Here is an 18,458-nt window from a genome sequence, read left to right on the forward strand (position 1 = left end):
GCTACGCTGCCCTCAGCACACTGTCAGCTCAATGGTGAGAAGTGAAAACCAAGACTATGGGATATTGCCAAATGACTAAAGGCCCCATAGGTCCTCAGTGTGGAAGTGAAGCATTAGGAATAATTGTGGAGTTTTAGCACAGTCTGTGAAAATACAGACTGAATAATAACAAGGCTGATGCTGTTCTCTGATGATTAGTTAAAACTCCTGAGTGTTTTACACACATGCAGTTTAAAAGGTTCCCGTATAAAACTGTGTTTGCACATATACAGAAGGATTATCTGCTCAACATGTTTGTGTGGGTTCTTGTCTGTTTCACTAAGAATGGCAGTCATTAACTCTTTACTCATGTCTATTAGGAGTAACCCTTGAAACTCTTTTTTAACTGAACAGTTTCTGTCATATTTCAGGGCTGCTTATACAACAAGATTACTGGGTTTGTGTCAGAAGTGAATGAGGGTGGCCCTTCCAGTTACCCTTTGGAAAACCTTAAAACTATTTTAATGGTTGTTAAACCACATGTTTATTGAAATTCATCAGGGAAGGTCATCAAAATATCGCCTCCACAACGGAAGAGTTATAAAAACAGAACAGCATGGTTTTAGTAAAGATTTCTGTAATGTCCTCCCTACCTGTCATGGTCTCTGCCAACACCCCAGACACGGATGCTGCTGATTGGCTGAGAGTGGAGCAAGCTGCGATCATCAGGGTCAACAAGAGTTAACATGCGATCCTGAAGCACTAAAAGCATCCCTTTGCCCTGCAAGATAGCAACCAAGGATACATCAGTGCTGTCATCCACAAGCCAGCCAGAGGTTTTTGTGAGGTAAGTTATATAATTTGTTGCAACATGATTTAAAAAAACAACTTGACAGTACTTTGAAAACTATAGAGCCGGCTCCTTCGGCTCCGAACCGGCTCTTCAGGTTGTTATGTTGCTTTAATTAATTTATTAATAACAATAATATAAAATTATGCACAAAAGGAATTACTAATGTAAAAAAAAGTGGTTTTATTTATATATGTTTATATATAAATATATGCGGTGGCCCCTAGAGACAAAACACATACAAACTCCAAAACACATTTCTAGCTTTAACTGAACTTCCAAATCAGAGCTACCTAGATCACTTAAATTACACAATTGAAAGCATATGTGTATTGTTTGTGTATTTATACACAAGCACTCATATCTATTAAAATAATTAACTACTACCACACACCACGTGCTTCAGAGTTCGTAACTGTTTTGAATACAAAAACCAACTGTTCACATTTCAACTTTTAACTATTTAAATTTTCAGCTTTTTCCTTTTAAACAAATTTAAAGTGAAACAACACAAAACACTGCAAACCACAACACAATTAAATATAAATTTAAATATGAAAACAAAAAGAAGATGCATATTCTCTGTCATATGGACCTGCATGAATAAACTTTCTGAATCCTTTATCGTCTGCAACTGAAAATAGTTGTGGATGATTACTATACCTTTCTAATGTGATGCTGTTGTCCCTGGCTCTCTTTCTCTCTTTCCCTCCTGCTCTGTTTCTGTGCTACTGCGAGTGAAACTACCGCCCCTCCCCCTCTTCCCAGCGCAAAGCACAAGGCTCGCATGGGGAGTGAAGCAGAAAAAAAGTGCGAGAGAGAGGGTGAGAGAAAGGAAAAAAAAAAAAAACGGCTCGCGATAAGAAGCCGGCTCGCGTCGTTCACGTCAAAGATCCGGCTCTAAGAGCTATTTCGTTCGCGACCGACACATCACTAATAGCCAGGAACAACAGTTCACTGACTTCACATATACATCAGAGGTTGTGCACTCATAAACCTTCTTCCTACAATGTGTGCCTGCGAGGCATTTTCAGTTGGACTCAAGGAACTATTATGATTTCACATCACACACACACATCACTGTAATTTAATTTATGCACTATTTGTGACATCATTTCAAACAAATGTCTAATAGCACAAAATTATAAATTGATGGACATCAATGTACAAAGCAGCCGGCAGTAACGCTGGTTCTCCACTGACACGCAGCAATACTGACTCATAAACATGTAAACAGTGTAAATACTGTATGTTGAGCTGATCTCTTTTGGACTGACCTCTCCCCAGACACCGGCCGAGTCTCGTATGTCCCTCCTGCAGTAGGACAGCTGTCTGATACAGTGGTGGACAGCCACGCTGCTCCTCCCTTCACACAAATCCTGCTCGGCCATCTCCACCCAGCCCAGAGATCTCACTGGAAATGACTGGAAGAGACACAGACTCTGTGATATCGCTAATAATCAGCACAACAAATATGTGTACGTGTGTGCACAACTACAGCACACGAGTGAGGTCCAGGATGTCACTCATGTTTCATGTTTGGTGATCATTTTAAAATAGGTTTAAGCACTCTGGTTGTTTATTTAAAACCTGTGTAAGTGCTCGTGTTTCTTGTTGTTGAATGCTACCATGATTAAAGATCTCAGGATGTAACATGATGGTTATAATCTTATTATAAGTACAAACAAAGGTGCACAAAACACTTCAATGATTACTGTTATCATTTATTTAAATTTTAACCAAGGTACACAAATCCACACAGCGCATGAATATGAGACACACACACAGAAGTTTCAGCTGTAATTTAATAATGCTTACAGTGAGAGAGTGTAGTGTGCAGGAACAACTCAGCAGTAACTGAGAGCTGCCTGACGTGAAAGACAACACATAAACTATGAAAGACTGTGTGTGTGTGTCTGTGTGTGTGTGTATCCGGGGGGGGGGGGGGGGGGCAATTTTGATTGCCTCAGGTCAGCAGCTATCACCATCCTCTCTTCTCTTCCTCACTCACTAACATATCAAGGAGGTTTCTTTTCTGCTGAGGAGAGGAGGCATCTCTTAAGCTGTCACACACACCCACACGCACAATCTTTTTTCCACTGGCCATAAAATTCCCTTTGGGTTTCTTCCTCAATAAACTTTCACACTTTCTAAGTCCATATCTTAATCCCCACAATTCCCTCAGAGCTATATAAATGGGGTGGGGGATATATAAATATAAATAATTTTGCTGTAATATACTCAATTTTGTTCCATCTGAGCCAACAACTTCCACTCAAAAGACTGCTCTTTCTGTTGTTCTTTATCTCTATTGTTATATGTTAAGTAGCATCCCCTTCCATTAGACTGCTCTTATATTCAGGCATCACAGCATCTCTATGCTTAAGCATGTGTACGTGAGATTCGTCCACAGGGGGGCAGCTAAAAATACTTTTGCTGTGAATGCGTTCACCATGTGTCAGTTCATGAAGTGACCACTGCGTGGCACTGCAGCAATCAGAAAGAGAGAGCAAGGAGCAGGTGCATTACATCATTGCATGCACTGCCTGGTGACTTCCTCTCATTAGCAGTATTTTCTTTTTTTGAAAGGTTCAAGTTTTTAAAGTGTAAATAAAACCACACACATGCACACACACACACACACACGCACACACACACACACAAATGTAAGCTATTCATAAGCCTCCTCACAAATGACATTACTTGTTTTGGGGCCTTTAACTGTATTGTAAATGCCTGTAACTTCGCCCCTGCTGGCTATAGTAAACCACAAGAAAACAAATAATCAAACTATAAAGAACGCTCTCTATTCAGTGAGCATTTTTATTTAGAAAAAATCCCAGCATATTATAGTTATTTCAGATGCCATTATAAAGCCTGTGTTATTATATGTTGTTGTTTTGAACTTACCATTGCCTCCGGATCAGAGAATGTGCTGTTAAGGTCCACTGTCTCTAGCTGGGCAGGAGGGCTGCAGAGAAACATCAGGGATTAAAACAGCCACATTAAAATCACATTTTACACGTGAATACATGCAAAATATCATGACTGAGTCCTTGCCACACAAGAAGAAAGTCTGTAGCACTAAGTGTGAGTATGTCTGTGACTATTACTTGAGCTTGAGTGAAGCATAGCGAAGAGTAGCTCCTTCAAATGCCTTAAGACTGGGATCAGGATAGACTGGATAGTCCTTTAGATCCTGGAGCATGAAAAAAAAACAGATATTCAGAAAGGAAATAAATCTTTGTATTTTTAAACAACCGACTTCTTCTCAAATAAAAAAAGAGACAGTTTCAATAATTGTGACTTACGGTGGCTGTGCAGGTGGTGGTGGTGTTGAGACTTTGTACAGAAGAGGTGATGTCATTGAAAGGGGTGGAGGAGGAGGAGGAAGGGGAGGGGGAGGATCCAGAGGGCGAGGGTACCGGCTCCACGGAGCTGTCGGATATCAGGCTGCTGGGGCGCTGTGGGAGAGACAGATGGGTGATGACAGAGAGACCGTAAGGGATCCAGGGTGAGAGACACAGAGCTGCACAAACAGACTGATGATGGAAGGTACATCATTGATCAGCAGCAGCTTTCATATATGGAGGATTCTTTCTAAACACAACACAGAAGATGGTAAAGCCTGTCTTTTAATTTGTGTTGGGTTTTTTTACAAGCCACTACATGGACTTGTTCGAAAAAGCAACATTTTTTTAAAATAAATTTGTAAATTGAAGCTTTTTCAGACCTTTCAACCACATCTTACTGTTCATCAGCATCTGCTTGTAGTTATGTAGTGTAAAAAGTGTAGGGTTGACATCTCCAAAGGACGAAAATCCCATATAGTGAACATCTAAACATAAATTTCTCTCAAAGAAAACGCAGGGAACTTTTTAAAAGTATCTGCATTAATACATTATATTTAAACATCTGCATCTACATCTGTTTGCTGCGGTTAAAATTCAGCAGAATTAAATCCTGACTGAGAGCGTTAAGATACATAATGCTGTTAAGATCTTATACATAAAAGATCTCATTATACTTTTAAACGTGCTTTTAATCTTGAAGTCTATTTAGTTCTCTGGGTCGTCTCACCTCATTGGGTGGCTTAAAGGAGTCCTGTGTGACCTGTTGTGGGTCATTCTCAGCATCATTGCTAGAAACGGTGTGTTTGCTTGAGGCAACAGGTCGGTCGTACTGCGTAGTGCCGGTGGGCACGTGCCAAAAATAGACCTCTGATGAGTCTGAGATCTCCCGCCAGCCTGGGGGCAGCTCCCCTTCAACCCATACATCTGCTGCAGGATGACAGTGACAAATAAACACATACTATCATTCAGATAGTATTACACACAGATGGGCTCTGCAAAAATAAAGCAAACAAAAAAACAACAAGATAAAAACACATATATAACACAAGATAGATGTGGTCAGCCTGTCCCTGAACTTGTGCTTTATACTCTACAATAATATTTTACTACAGCCAGCCCTCCTCTTCTCTTCTTCCTGAATTCTCTTCCATCTTCGCAAACTGCTATCTGCACTATCCTGTCATTATGCCCATCCTAATCATCTCTGCACCACATGGGGTTTACAGGGGGCTTAAAGGTTCCAGCAGTATTTCACTGGAGTAAGTGACTTGCTTACAGTCTGTAGGAGGTAGAGAAATGGAGAGAGAGGAGGAATGAAAGGAAGGTGTAATTGAGGCATGATTAAAGGCTGACACAGCTATGGAAATTTTTCAAGGGAACGATTAGATGGCAAGACAAACACACACACATACACACACACACACACACACACACACACACACACACACACACACACACACACACACACACACACACACACACACACAGATATATATACTGAACCTGTCTCTTTTGGAGTCTGTGGAGAGGGTGACTCCTGAGATAGGGTGGTCCAACTGGAGTCTTCATCTTCTGATGGAGTCTCAGGAGTGAGATCCATTCTTAAGCCCACTTTTGGAAGGCCGGTTTCTGGTTCAGGCTGAGGAGGGGGCGCACGATTCCTGGTAGGCGTGGTCTTCTCTGCAGCTCTGGCCTGTTTAGGTGAAGAGGGTGGGTACTGCTGAAGAAACTGGTTCTCGTTGTTGGGGTGTAGCTCCACCTTGATCACCCGGGGCTGGGTGCTTCGGGGAGGCTTTGCAGGGCTGCGTGGGCTAGCCTGAACCTGGGCGCAGAGCTCCTCTTTGACCTGGGCTGGAACTTGGTTCTGCAGGTGGTTGTGGTTGTCTGGAACCCACTCTGGGCTGTTACTAGAAGAAGACGGGGTGGAAGAAAGAGAGGCTTCGACTACCACAGGTAGCAGTGGCTGTCTTGCCGTTGGTGTGGGCTCATCATTTTCTTCATCCTCCTCCGCCACCGGCTCAACCTCCTCCTTCTCTTCCTGGCAGGTTTGCTTGCTGCTGGCCTTCTCCTCCTTCTGACTCTCCCTTTCTTTCGCAGGACTAGCCTGTTCCTTCTCTGGGGAGGGCTGCTGCTTCTTTTCCCCCTTGTCCTCTTTGTTTCCCTGGTTTAGGTCCAGATCCCAGCCCTTTCCATGGTACTCCAAGAAGCTCTTGGTCCTTCTTCGAAAGGGCGGAAGCTGCGAGTTATCTTTCTCAAATTCTAGCCAGTCTGAAGTGGGATTATTGATGAGATCGTTGTCAATTTTGCCCTCTGTATTGGCCCTGCTGAGCTCCAGCTGCTGGCTCTCAGCTCGTCTCTGCATGTTGGCGCCATTCTTCACCAGTTTGGGGTTAGTTGTATTAAACAGCGAGGAAGAGGAAGAAGAGGAGTAAAGGGCGGAGCTGGAGGAGGACTTGGTGGGAAGGCCATGTCCTCTGGTTACAGGTTGGTTTTTAGACAGCAAAGCCAAGTTGTCACTTATCCCCATGGCGCTGCGCACGCTGGTCATCGCGTACCTCTGGCGGCTCTTCGGCAAGGTGGCCGAACTTCCGGTTTCCATGGACTCTTTAATGACATCTCGTCCAAGCAGCTGATTGTATGATGAGCGAAGGCTGAGAGAGGTCGGAGGGGTGGCAGAGGCCCCGCTGCGATTCGCTAGACCAACGGTGGAGGGCGAGGAGCCAGAGCGGGAGAGGGGAGGAGTTTTTACTGACATCATGGCTGACTGGAAAATCACTGCAGAGATAGAGCTGATGATAGAGGAGATGGCCTGTTAGAGATTAAGTAACACATTATAACCTGACCTACAGCTTTATATGTAATTATTATTATTTTTGCCAGTATTGATTAAGCATGAAGAGGAGCTATTTTTGGCTTCTGCCACGTTTGCCGCAGCAGATTTTTAACACCGGATGCTCTTCCCGACTCAACCCCAAAAGGGTTCACTGACTATACTACCTTAAAAAGTCTTGGTGATGTTTTGGTCTTTCCAAATGAGGCACTTTGAGCTATGTAGTCTAATTTAAAAAGGTTTATTGGGTCAAATAATATATGGATTGACAAAAACATAACATAAAACCACATTAATGATACACTTATTTTACATATGTTTTTAAAATAAAAGATTTATAAATATCAACCAGCCTTGAAGCCTTACTGCTCACTCACTTTATTTTAAGAGCTTTTTTTGTGGTTGCAAGATTCTTTTACGCCCACTTACTCTACAACTGCCTATTGTTTAGTCACTGGGTTATTATATTTTTAAAATCCTTGTTTCTCTGGACTCTCCTGCTTGCATGCTTCCCCAAATAATTACTTTTACATATAACATGATATAATTTAGTTTTTTTAACGTTACTTGCTTAGAATAACTGCTCACTGACATCATTCAATGTGCAGCATTATCACGCTGACACATTTCCCCAGCCTCACAACTGATCATCTCTCTTCCTGTGGCTTGACCAGTCTCAGAGGCTTTGATCAATGCACGATGGTGCAGATCTTCTTCCAGCCTCACACCCCTTTTACACACAAGGTGTCACTTCTGAAGTGTTAAAAAGAAACACTGCATCAAAGTCATGTAGCTGGAATGCATTTATATGATATCTGGAGTGAGTCAGACCCTCAATTTATTCAACTAGGACTGACATTCAAAGCCCGAGCTGAGCAGTAAGCTGGTCTGTGGGGAGGAGAAGTGCCAGCCAACTCCTGCTAACTAGCTAGCCGTGTCTCTTTTATCTCTGGGTGGATCAGCTTTGTGATGCGGAATGCAGACAGATGGATAGAAACAAAGACAGCGGCGGCAGAAAATCACCTTGCTCTTAAGATGTGACACGTAACACGGCTTTTTAGATAATTTAATTAGGCTCCCACCCTGCAGAAAGCTTGTAAACAACTAATAGATGCGGGGAAAAACATGCCCAGACACGCAATCTTAATGTATAAACATCTTTTCACAAATGCACACATCTCAAACAATGCTGGAGTCATCACTGGCACCTCTACTTAGAAACATGGAAAAGTCAGACACAGCAGATTTCAAAGCTTGACAAGATCCTGGGAAAAGATGGAGGCGGTAAGTTAAAGAGAGCAGATTCCCCGGACAGTGCACTTTTGTCCATGCGGGGACCCCTATCTGCTCTCCTCCCTCTGGGTGGTTGTTGTCGCCTCTGTAACCCAGTTTGTGCTGAACCTGCACTTCTCTCTTCACGCCTGTGACTCAGACATAAACACAATCAAGTCAGGTCAACAGGTGCAGACTGTGCCATGCCATGTCTCAAGCAATGCTCTTTTTCTACTGTCATTTACAGGTCCATAAAGCCACATTTTAATGCTATGTCCTAAATTCTCTTGCCTGTAGTTTCACATACAGACGCACTAATATATGACTAAAACACACAAAATGGGACATCTGAGCAATACAAGCCTTAAATTAGATGGAAACAAAATATGCTGCAACCTACTGAATATAAAAATCCTAACAAATACACTGATTGAATCAACACAACTCCAAATCATCCCTTTCACCCATATTTGTGTCGGGTATGAGCCGCAGACAAACTGGATCATCTTAAACAGAGATTACGGCCTTTTCTTTTCCTTCTCCTCTTCCTCTACAACAGCACAGGCAGGTCTCTGCCGCTTAAATAAAAGTGGAGCAAGGAGAATATGTGAAGTGTGCGGAGGAGAAAGGATGGTTATAAGAGGGATAAAGCGGGGAGGATGACACAGCAGTTTGCTGGACAGTGAGGGCACAGTTAACACACGGAGGTAGTGAAACTGTTGTCCTCAATAAATCTGTTGTGCTGTGTAACAGCAGAGGTCATTCATGAGATGCACAAGATGTTAGCAGCTGGTCAGCAACGTGGATCCTTATTAAACAGTTGGGTCTCAGTCTAGTTGTTCATGCTGTTGATACTTGCCGGGCGCTGCATTGTCTGTTGTGATGATGCAAAATGTGAACGTGACACCAAAGTTAGTGAGGAAATGAGCAGATTTACATGGATGACAAAGGAGACTGCTAAAAAAATTTTTAAAAGGTACTGACAGGAAAAGCATACTAGTACTAGTTTTGGAGGTAAGTGTTAGATTATGACTCTTATTTGCTCATTTGTTGCATAAAAGTGTTTTCACCTAAAGGTCATCAAAAAAGGAAAAGATCGGTTTCCTGTGTGTTATAGCTTTAGACATTAACACATAATTTCTAAATCTATATATATGTATATACATGTATAGATATGTTGGGAAACCAACTTGTTATGGTGGGCCCTCCTTTCCTCAGCGCAGAAGCAAGTGCAACAGATGAAAGCTCAAGCAGGAGGGGAAATGAACTTGAAAAAGTCGATGATGTCATGGGTGGAGTATTCTAGCTCCCCGCTTCTTGCTGCCTCCTTAATAAACTCCCCTCACTGACAAATCGGAAGCACCCCATCTTTAAATCTAGAGAAATACGCGGATGGATCGCCGTAAATGCCATTATTGCGGAAGATAATCTGTTAATATGTGAACAGACGCAGTGAATCTTTAGCATCCAGCCTCCCCTCCTCTCTCTCTAGCCCCATCACCACCACCAGCACCACCGCCGCCGCCGCACTGGGAGGGGAGCGCATCCCATCGAGAGCATCTATTTACATCCACTCACCGCTTCGGTCAGCCTCCGGGGCTTCTGCGCTTGCCTTTCCTCCGACGACACGCAAACACAGTAGTGAGCAGGGCTGAAGTCAGCGGCCGCTTTTTAACTGCCGAGTCCGCCCGTAACAGCAGCCGGCCGCCCGTATTATCATATCACATCACATCATAAACCCTCCCAGCCCGGCTCCTTGCTCGCAGGCGGCCAAGCTGCGCTTTCTCTCTGCGCCAGAGGATCCCGGAGTGGCGTGGCGCTGTGGAGCTCTTCAGCCAGCCGACCAATCGGAGCCGAGAACGCAGGACGCTCGGGTGCACGGAAGGAGACGCAATCGCAATCAATATACCGGTGTTATTTTGCGACTCAGGTAATGGAATCACACATCATCCGACTCTTACGTCATACACAAGTCTGAGGAAAAATGCATGGCTTCTGGTGCTCGAGCACACCTGACTGTGATAAAAAAACAACAACAGAAAAGCCATTTCCAAATCTGACAACGTTGTTTTGCAACACCGAACACAGAAAAACTACAATTTGAAGCCAGTTTTATGATGAGTATTAAAATAACGATAAAAGAAGCCAGGCAGCCTTTAGGATCTTTTTTTTTTAATGTGCGCATTTGACAACACAACATCCTCCTCACAGTGCATTAATTTTCCCTTTGGTTGGTTTATCACAAGCATGCAGTCTTTCTTTTACAACGGCAAGCCACACTGAACCGTTTAACCTAAAGACATAATTATATTATTTAAGGTTAAAATATAACATTCATGTGAAGCACTTCCTCAGTTTCAGAGGTTTAAAGTTGGCATTATTCTCTGCAGTAGACAGAAGATATCAGATACCTCATGATTAAATCCTTATTAGCAAGGAGGGAAATAAGTAACCACCTGATCCACCCAAAAGGCACATTTCTGGAGAACTTAGCAGAGAGAAGATTGTAAGAAACAAAACTGTAGTGTACAAAAACAAATGACAGATGGCTTCTTCTCTGATTCCAAGACCTTTTGCTCCACAGCTCTTTCTGACATAAAAAAATAACTCACATCTTTTAAAAACTAAATAAAACTTGTTTCTTTTTTGAGTATAAAAGCAATTCGCTCCGATTCAGACCTCACACACCGAACACACTTTGACCTTTCCCAGGTTTCTGAAAACTCATTCATACTTTGAAATACATTCCTCAATCTGTAATGCGGCTGGCTCTCGGTATTTATCCTATTCCTACAGTCCACTGGCAGCTTCTTCTCTCAGTGCTCGGAGAATGGAGATGGAGGGGTACGGAGGACAAAGATGGGAGCCCGCTGAGGCTCCCGGTGCTCCAGGAGTGAGGCAGGAGAGGGAGGGCGGTGGGTTGACTTGTGGAGGGAGTGACACAGCTTGACAGAGGAGAAAATGTCTTTGAGAAGCATGGAGCTGAATGGATGGACCGCAACACTGATTCTTTTGCTACAGATGGAGACAGAAAAATAAAAATAAAAGTATTATCACTGTTGTTTGGCTCACTGAAACTGTACTACAACAATGCAGTGACTAACATTAATGCACATTTTTTGCATCCTTACTATAGGTTTCATTAGGAGGCCTCAGTAATCTCTCAGCTTGCTTGTTCCCCGCTCGAGCGGCTTGTTTGTAAAATTTAATAGCTGTCCTCAAGTTCTGTTGCACAACAAAGCCGCTCTCATAGCAATTTCCCAAGAAGAGCTGAGCAGTGTCATCCTGAGAACAAAAGGAAACATGCAATTCAAGTAGGTAAACCTTCCAGGGCAAACTTTAAATGTACAGTCAGCAAAACCAGCCCTAAACGAATTGTAAAAACAGTAACTGATTATAATCTTTAACACAACTACACCAGAAAGTTGCAAAACATCTGTAACTGCAGATTTTTTTAATTATCAAAAACCAGGAGACTGTTGGAATAATCTTTTCCTATCGGATATCCCGACAACCTCCAGCATGATCGACTCTAAAAAGGGAGGCGATCTCTGAGATAAAGCATTGATTAAAGTCTAGAAACATCTAAAGGAAGCACTCACGCCACTCTCTGCTGCCATCTCCAGGTTCTGGATGGACTTACAACCATATTTCACTGTATCCTGGGCGTAGATGGAGGCCAGGCTGAGCTGAGCCTGAAGAGGAGAAATGGAAAGTTGATTTAATTCAATAAGGAAGCGCCAACATCAGCAAAAAACAAAAACAAAACCAAAAAAAACCCTGATACATGCTGATAGCAGTAAATGTGCTTGAATAACAATTAAGAGATGCTTAAAGATAGAAGGAAAAAAAGACTCCAGGTGGAGTTTGAGCCAGTTATTTGATGCTTTCAGCTTATTTAATTTTAAAAGGCAAAAATCTTGCAATGTAAGAAAAAAATGGATATTATCTCTCAGTGCTCAGATAACAGAGGTGGAGAGAGCCTGCAGAGGTATCAATATCAGCATGTTAACAAATGCTTTACTTTCTCAGAGAAGTTTTGTTCCAGGGAAAAAAATATGAATGAAAAATTGTATTTACATTATCAGCTATTTGATTTCTACATTTTTCAAATGTAAGTGGGTACTTTTCCAAATGCAACATGCTGAATTCTTCTGTATTGAAAATGTTTTAAAGTTTGTTTGTTTTTTCTTTCAAATTACACAATATAATATATAAATGTACTAGAGTTGCAATGGTTCTCTGGGAGAAACTGATCATGACTTCTACCTTGGTCAGCCCAGCTGCAGCAGCTTGTTCCAGAAGGTCGATGGCTGTGCTCAGCTCCTCTGGACTCTGGTGCCCTCTGCTGGTCAGGAGCAGCTTTGCACAGCGGTACTGAGCTTGTCTGTGGCCACTCGCGGCTGCCTGCCTATAATAGTGCAGAGCCTTAAAGAGAAATCACAGGAGATATTACAATAATGCAATTAGGAAATTAAATATCAGAAGTAAACAATTCATGCTTAATTTTATACATTTACATGGTCCACAAAAGCGAAACTGTTTGCTACAAGAGTGATGGCCGGGGTCTCACCTTCTCCTTGTTCTTGCTCACTCCTCTACCTTTCTCATAGCACACCGCCACATTAAACTGGGCTTTGCTGTAGCCCTGCTGAGCTGCAGCGAGAAAACAGGTGAAAGCTTCCTGGTGGTTTTCCCTCTTGGCATTTTCTAGACCTGTTGTACACAAGGAGATATAGAACAGGAAATAAGGGAACATACAGGAGGAAAAAAATAACCGTGCAAAGGCCATTTCATTTGACTCCAACAGCAGTATGTGTTAAGTTTATCTGATATATATGTTTTTTTTTTTAAGTGCGCTGATAAATAATGACCAATTATGTTGAGGACAACAGGAACGCAGACGTCTTCCACACGTCTGAGGTTCAGTGCTGCCGCTGCCAGCCTCTCTTCATCAGATAACATTTCCTGGAAACATTAAAGAGGATAAAAACACAATAATAAAGATAAGACAAACGGTCAAGTCTGTTTTTTGAAAGTACAAAAAAAAAAACCCTTTCTTTAAAGTTGACAAACCAAATGATGAAGACTCACCTCATCACTGGTGTCGGGTTTCTCTGCCTTGTCTTGGCTGGCATCATCCTGCAGCGGACAGGAAGCTGACAGGAATTCATCCTCTACAAGTCAAGGAGGAAATACTTGTTGATTTTTCTATTTCATAAAATATAAATTAATAAAATGTATTTTTTTTAAGATACTTTTAAGCAATCTTTAGACTATGACAAGCACAGAACCAACCTGGTATAAGTGCATCCTGGATCAGGAGTTCCCTCTGGTGGTCAGAGATGGCAGTCAGCTGGTCCTGTGTGCTGCTGCTGTCACTGTCACTGCTCTGAGTTGGGGACTGATCTTGGTTCTGTCTCTCTAGCACCCCCTGCAGACACAACACATTCCTTCCTCTGGGCAGGACATCATGTCTTGATACTGCGTAAAAAGAGCGAAAGCAACAAAATAGCCAGGACACAAGTTAAAAGATAGAAGTGGGGTTTTTTTGTGGAAACGGTTACATGTCCACTGTATGAAACTATTTTGCCAAGGGATCTGCCTCGTGTAAATCTACTCCACAGCTACAACAATGCAGAAGAACTCACAGATCTCTAGTAGGATGTGATAGCCACAGTTGTGTAGAGTGGAGGGGGCTGACAGGGCTCCGGGGCTTGGACTGGGCTCTGTGCTTGAGGAAAACTGGGAGTGGATCCTCCTGCAGAGCTGCATGAACAGAACTGCTGCTGCACCCTGCAGACAAACAAATGAGAACATCTGATGTAGTGCACCCTCGCCTGGAACAGCCAACCAAGTGTGACAGAGGTTTCTATTTCAGCTAAAACTCATGAGTAATCAGTCCATGTGTATAAAACATGAACATTTCAGAGACAGTGGACATACGTATTATGATAAAAGCATAGTGCAGCTATTGTTCTGCTGCAGCAACATGAGAGCAAAATGTCCTCTGGGGTAAACAGCTGGGTCTGACCTGCTGGCCCACTGATGTCTGCCATTGCTGTAGCTTAAAAAGCAGTTACAAAGTGAAACCACTGAGCTGCGCTAAACGAGTCAGAACACACTGAGTGCAGATACTGTGGATTTCAGCAGTGTGTGCAGCAAACTGTGCAGCTCCGGTGTTGATGATGTTGATGTTTAGCAGTCGTTTTAGTGGCTTTTGTCTTCAGGAATGTTACCATCTGAATATATTAAATCAACAGCAGCCCTCACATGTGTCCTGACAACTTTCTTATTAGAACATGAAGGCAATTCCTGATAAAGTTAATGACACAGAAAAAGTGATGCAGGACATGCTAAGAAATATGTTTGGTTACATGTTTGTATTTTAAATGCAACAACACATGACTTACCCATCCCACAGCATCCAGAGCCGTGTAACGCGGAAACGCGTACTTGGACTGAAAGGTCCTCTGCTTCCTCCTCCTCTCTCCATCCTCCTCTTCCTGAGATCTGCAATAAACAAAGCAGAGAGTAATGAGAAAAAGAAGATTTGCACAAGATTCTGTGCAGCAGTCTGGTCAAAATATAAGTACACCCTTTCAACAGCTAGTACAACCACCTTTAGCAGCCGTGACTTGAATTGTTTTCTGTAGGACTTTATCAGTCTCTCACATCTTTGTGGAGGAATTATGGCCCACTCTTCTTCCTCCTTCTACTTCTACCGCTCACTGCATGTATTTATGCACAACTCTCTCACCACATCCCACCACAGAAGCAGTTAAGGGTTTTTTTGTACAAAATCCTGTGAAAACTTTCTTTTCCAAATGTCTGTATTTCCAGTCTACTGTATTAAGGCACTGCATGAATTGGCTTTGTTTCTGTTCCCTTGACTTGCATTGTTCATACACCCACACCCACACACACACAAAGCAATTGCTTCTGGATGATGCAACCAGCTGAAAGGGCAGCAGCAAGGGCAAAATAGGTTCAAAGTGGGGCTAAAGAAACAGGAAAGGACAGCAATGAGGGCAGAGTCTGAGGTTTTACCCTATTTCAAAGGTTCTTTTTCGTCACCTGATGATACGGCCTGCATTTTGAGGGCAATAAAATTTGGACATCAAAGGGAGATGCTCAAAGCCCGCCTTGTAAAGTAAACAGGTAAAAGAAGAAAGGAGGCGTGGAGAGGAGGAGTACCTGTTGTCAGGGGAGTGTCGAGACGTGGAGAGGACAGCTGAGCTGTTGATGACCTCGTCCTCCACATGGTGGTTTTGGGACAGTCGCAGGGTGCTGTTGCCATGATATCGATGCAGAACTGAGCAGAAAGTTAGACAATGTAATTAGGAGACAGTCTCCTCAGAACTACAAAGCATTCTCTGTACCTTACTTATCACAGCCTAATTACTTCAGTTGTTTATAAGCATTGAGAGACAGAGATTTTGCACCGCAGCTGGACCGCTATGCACTGAAACCACAATAACAACAACGCATTTCTAAAGAACTGACATTGCCTTTAATAAATTTTCTGAAACCTTTTTCTGAAGATCTAGATCCGATAATGAGCTAATTTTGGAAAATTAAAGCAAACTAAGACGTGGGCAGTGCAATCCAGACGGGAATCCAGACGTCTTGGCGTGTGGCACACACGACAGGTAGTGTTGGTGTATGGGAACTCTCCATAGCATTGACAATAAATGGATTAGCACGTTTTGCAACAGGAGCTAACCCTAGCTTCAGCTCCGTACAACAGATTAGTAACTTAAATAACCTCAGTTCTCTGTTAATAAACGCTTGGTAAACTCTGAAATGTTGATAATAATTGACTTCAGTGTAGAAAGAGAGAAGAAGAAAAAGGGGCGTTCTCGACTTTTCTCTCACCTCTTCCAACAAAACCGTGGAGCCTCCACATAGTTTGTCTCTAACGGCTCCTTTAAATGAAAGGTTATGTCCGCACTGGCCTGTTTAAGTTATCTGGGGTCCGTATGGCTCCATACCGCTAACGGATTTCTTCCAGCACTGGTGGTAAATAAAAACCTGTCACGAGTTACGCCGTAAAAATACCGACCCGGAAGTGGAGGGTGGCGGGGTTTACGCAATCGATGCATTTGCAGTTGCATCTTCACAGCACCCACTTGCGGTGTATGAGGGTATCACACTTTCAGACGCTTAGGTTTCTGGAAATTTGAGAAGTTAATTGTCATGTGATATTTTATTTCATTTTATAAAGAGAAAAACAATATATATATTTTTTGTGTTCATGAACTGAGTCACCCACAGTTTTTTGTATTGCAGGAACTGTGCACTGATATTATTATCATTTTTATTCGTACTGGACATCTCCTAGGTACTACATGACGACTGCAGATTTGTATGAGGCCATATTATTGTTCTTCTCTTACACCATGTGAATGTACTGGATATTTTATTCATTGCTGTTCTATGTGTCTTAGTATGGACCATCTCTTTATTTCTCTTGTCGTTTCACAAACAACCTGCACTTTTTTATCTGGGGATACATGAAGATAAAATTGAATTACATTAACTGATTTTAATGCCGAGGCAAAATTATTACTTAAAGAAATGCAAATCTGTGATCACTGAAAATGATCTTCTTTTGCTCTTAACAGATGTTTTTAAAGGTTTATCATTTATCGATACTAGTTACTGTTGTTTCTATTGTTATAATCATTTTTGTTTTGTCTTTTTTTCTTTTTGTTACATTTTCTTTCATATTTTTTATTGATATGTCATGACTTTAAAGCCTAACTATAGTCAAGATCTGCAAGTGAGCTGTGGCTAGAAGTCCTGTGTACAGTGCAGTGCTTGATGGTATATTATAGCAATCTTAATATATCCTCACTGAATACAATGAAAAACATGTTTTGACATTGTGGGTAAGCAAAGAAGGCTTAGACTACAAGCAGTAACCTGAACAGAACTAGAACTAGAACTAGATCTGTTCTGCTTTATTTAGCTTTAGATTTGAGATGATTTTCTGCACAAAGACAATGTAGATTGAGACAAGCTGCAATGTTTAATCCTGGTGCTTGCATCAATAAGCCATGCACACATTCACAACAGATAACATTAATGCTTTCCTTGTAGTAGATCATAACACCATCCAAGAGACAGATGAAGAAATGCTACTGCAGAATCCAGCCATCAGTGAGTAAATGAGTTAATCATTTACCACAACTTTAATTAAAACGCCTCCAATGAGTTGTGAAGTTAACTGACAGACCAGAGAGGACAAGGGGGGAGCACATGTACACTAGGAGATCAAAACACAACCAACAACAAAAACTCAATTGAAAGACACCCTCAATCATGTCACGGTTCTTGGTAAAGTTTTCTTTAATCTTAAGGTTCAGTGGCAACAAGACTTTGTAGAAAGACTATTATCTTTGCAGTACACTGGCAAAAGTGTGAGCTATATTTCATATTGCATCCACAGCAACACACTGCTTGACTTTTAAATAAGAGGGCACACGTTGCGATATTGACTGAATAAATAAGCCAATGGATGTGATACAGTCCATACTTCACAATTTATTAGTTTAATATTGCAGCAGGGCTTAAACATTTTTTAAATAATTCTAAAAATTACAAGTTTTTTAAAGAGTCTGCTCATTAGGAAAGCAAAAACTGACTTTTCAATGAAGTCCCTGCCTAACTGATAGTATCTGATTAAGGATTAACTGCACTATGGGCCTTTTTTATATTATTATTATTTTTGCATCTGTAGCACTTCTCTCACACACATCAGCACTTGTAAGACCTGGTTAAGATTTCCAAGGATCAGAGTGCCCTCTTGGTAAGGTGGTCTCATGAATAAGGAGAATAAGATGCTCCTGATCTGAATCATTGATGAATTGAGGGGCTGATCTAAGCAACCATCCAGAGCTCATCCTCATCAGTCACTCTGCAGGAGCGTTTGGCCTTCTCTGCCCTCCATGTTGATCAAACGGTGACGCACACCCCTGTGCTTTACTGGAAACCCACATCCTTCCCGTCAGATGGGTCTAAACAAGGGGCGGGAGGTAAGAGGTCTGCAATTGTAAAGACAGATTAAACTTTGAATAACTCACTCCCTGACCAGTTGCCATGGTGACAAAGTCTTCATGTCTTTCATTTACGATCCTCCTCAGGCAAATAAGTCTAGCCTGAAGTAGTT

At 42.1% G+C, this 18,458-nt stretch overlaps 2 protein-coding genes across 3 annotated transcripts in view; both read right to left on the reverse strand.

Moving 5' to 3' along the window:
* apbb2a (amyloid beta (A4) precursor protein-binding, family B, member 2a) overlaps window positions 1-10,053 on the reverse strand; it is a 37,976-nt gene extending 27,923 nt beyond the window's left edge. Inside the window, exons 1-8 of one of the 2 annotated variants that reach the window (XM_080901659.1) lie at window positions 9,863-10,053; window positions 5,686-6,971; window positions 4,910-5,106; window positions 4,141-4,293; window positions 3,943-4,028; window positions 3,740-3,800; window positions 2,107-2,253; window positions 633-760 (exon numbers count right to left, since the gene is read on the reverse strand). In XM_080901659.1, coding sequence (XP_080757785.1) covers window positions 633-760; window positions 2,107-2,253; window positions 3,740-3,800; window positions 3,943-4,028; window positions 4,141-4,293; window positions 4,910-5,106; window positions 5,686-6,940 — 2,027 coding nt within the window. In that variant the 5' untranslated portion in view covers window positions 6,941-6,971; window positions 9,863-10,053. Of the gene's footprint in view, window positions 1-632; window positions 761-2,106; window positions 2,254-3,739; window positions 3,801-3,942; window positions 4,029-4,140; window positions 4,294-4,909; window positions 5,110-5,685; window positions 6,972-9,862 lie in introns of both variants that reach the window. The other variant, XM_080901658.1, reaches the window with a different exon arrangement.
* A 389-nt stretch (window positions 10,054-10,442) lies between these two features.
* On the reverse strand, window positions 10,443-16,356 carry dele1 (DAP3 binding cell death enhancer 1). Its single transcript, XM_080901402.1, has 12 exons — window positions 16,163-16,356; window positions 15,482-15,599; window positions 14,698-14,797; window positions 13,936-14,080; window positions 13,583-13,768; window positions 13,379-13,461; window positions 13,159-13,252; window positions 12,858-13,000; window positions 12,554-12,712; window positions 11,887-11,979; window positions 11,416-11,569; window positions 10,443-11,299 (listed from the first exon to the last, which is right to left on the reverse strand). The coding sequence occupies exons 1-12, from the start codon at window positions 16,191-16,193 to the stop codon at window positions 11,064-11,066; spliced, it is 1,542 nt and encodes a 513-aa protein (XP_080757528.1). The 5' UTR covers window positions 16,194-16,356; the 3' UTR covers window positions 10,443-11,063.
* Window positions 16,357-18,458: the final 2,102 nt, after the last annotated feature.

Source organism: Rhamphochromis sp. 'chilingali' (assembly GCF_963969265.1).
Source record: "Rhamphochromis sp. 'chilingali' genome assembly, chromosome: 13".
NCBI classification, from domain to species: domain Eukaryota; kingdom Metazoa; phylum Chordata; class Actinopteri; order Cichliformes; family Cichlidae; genus Rhamphochromis; species Rhamphochromis sp. 'chilingali'.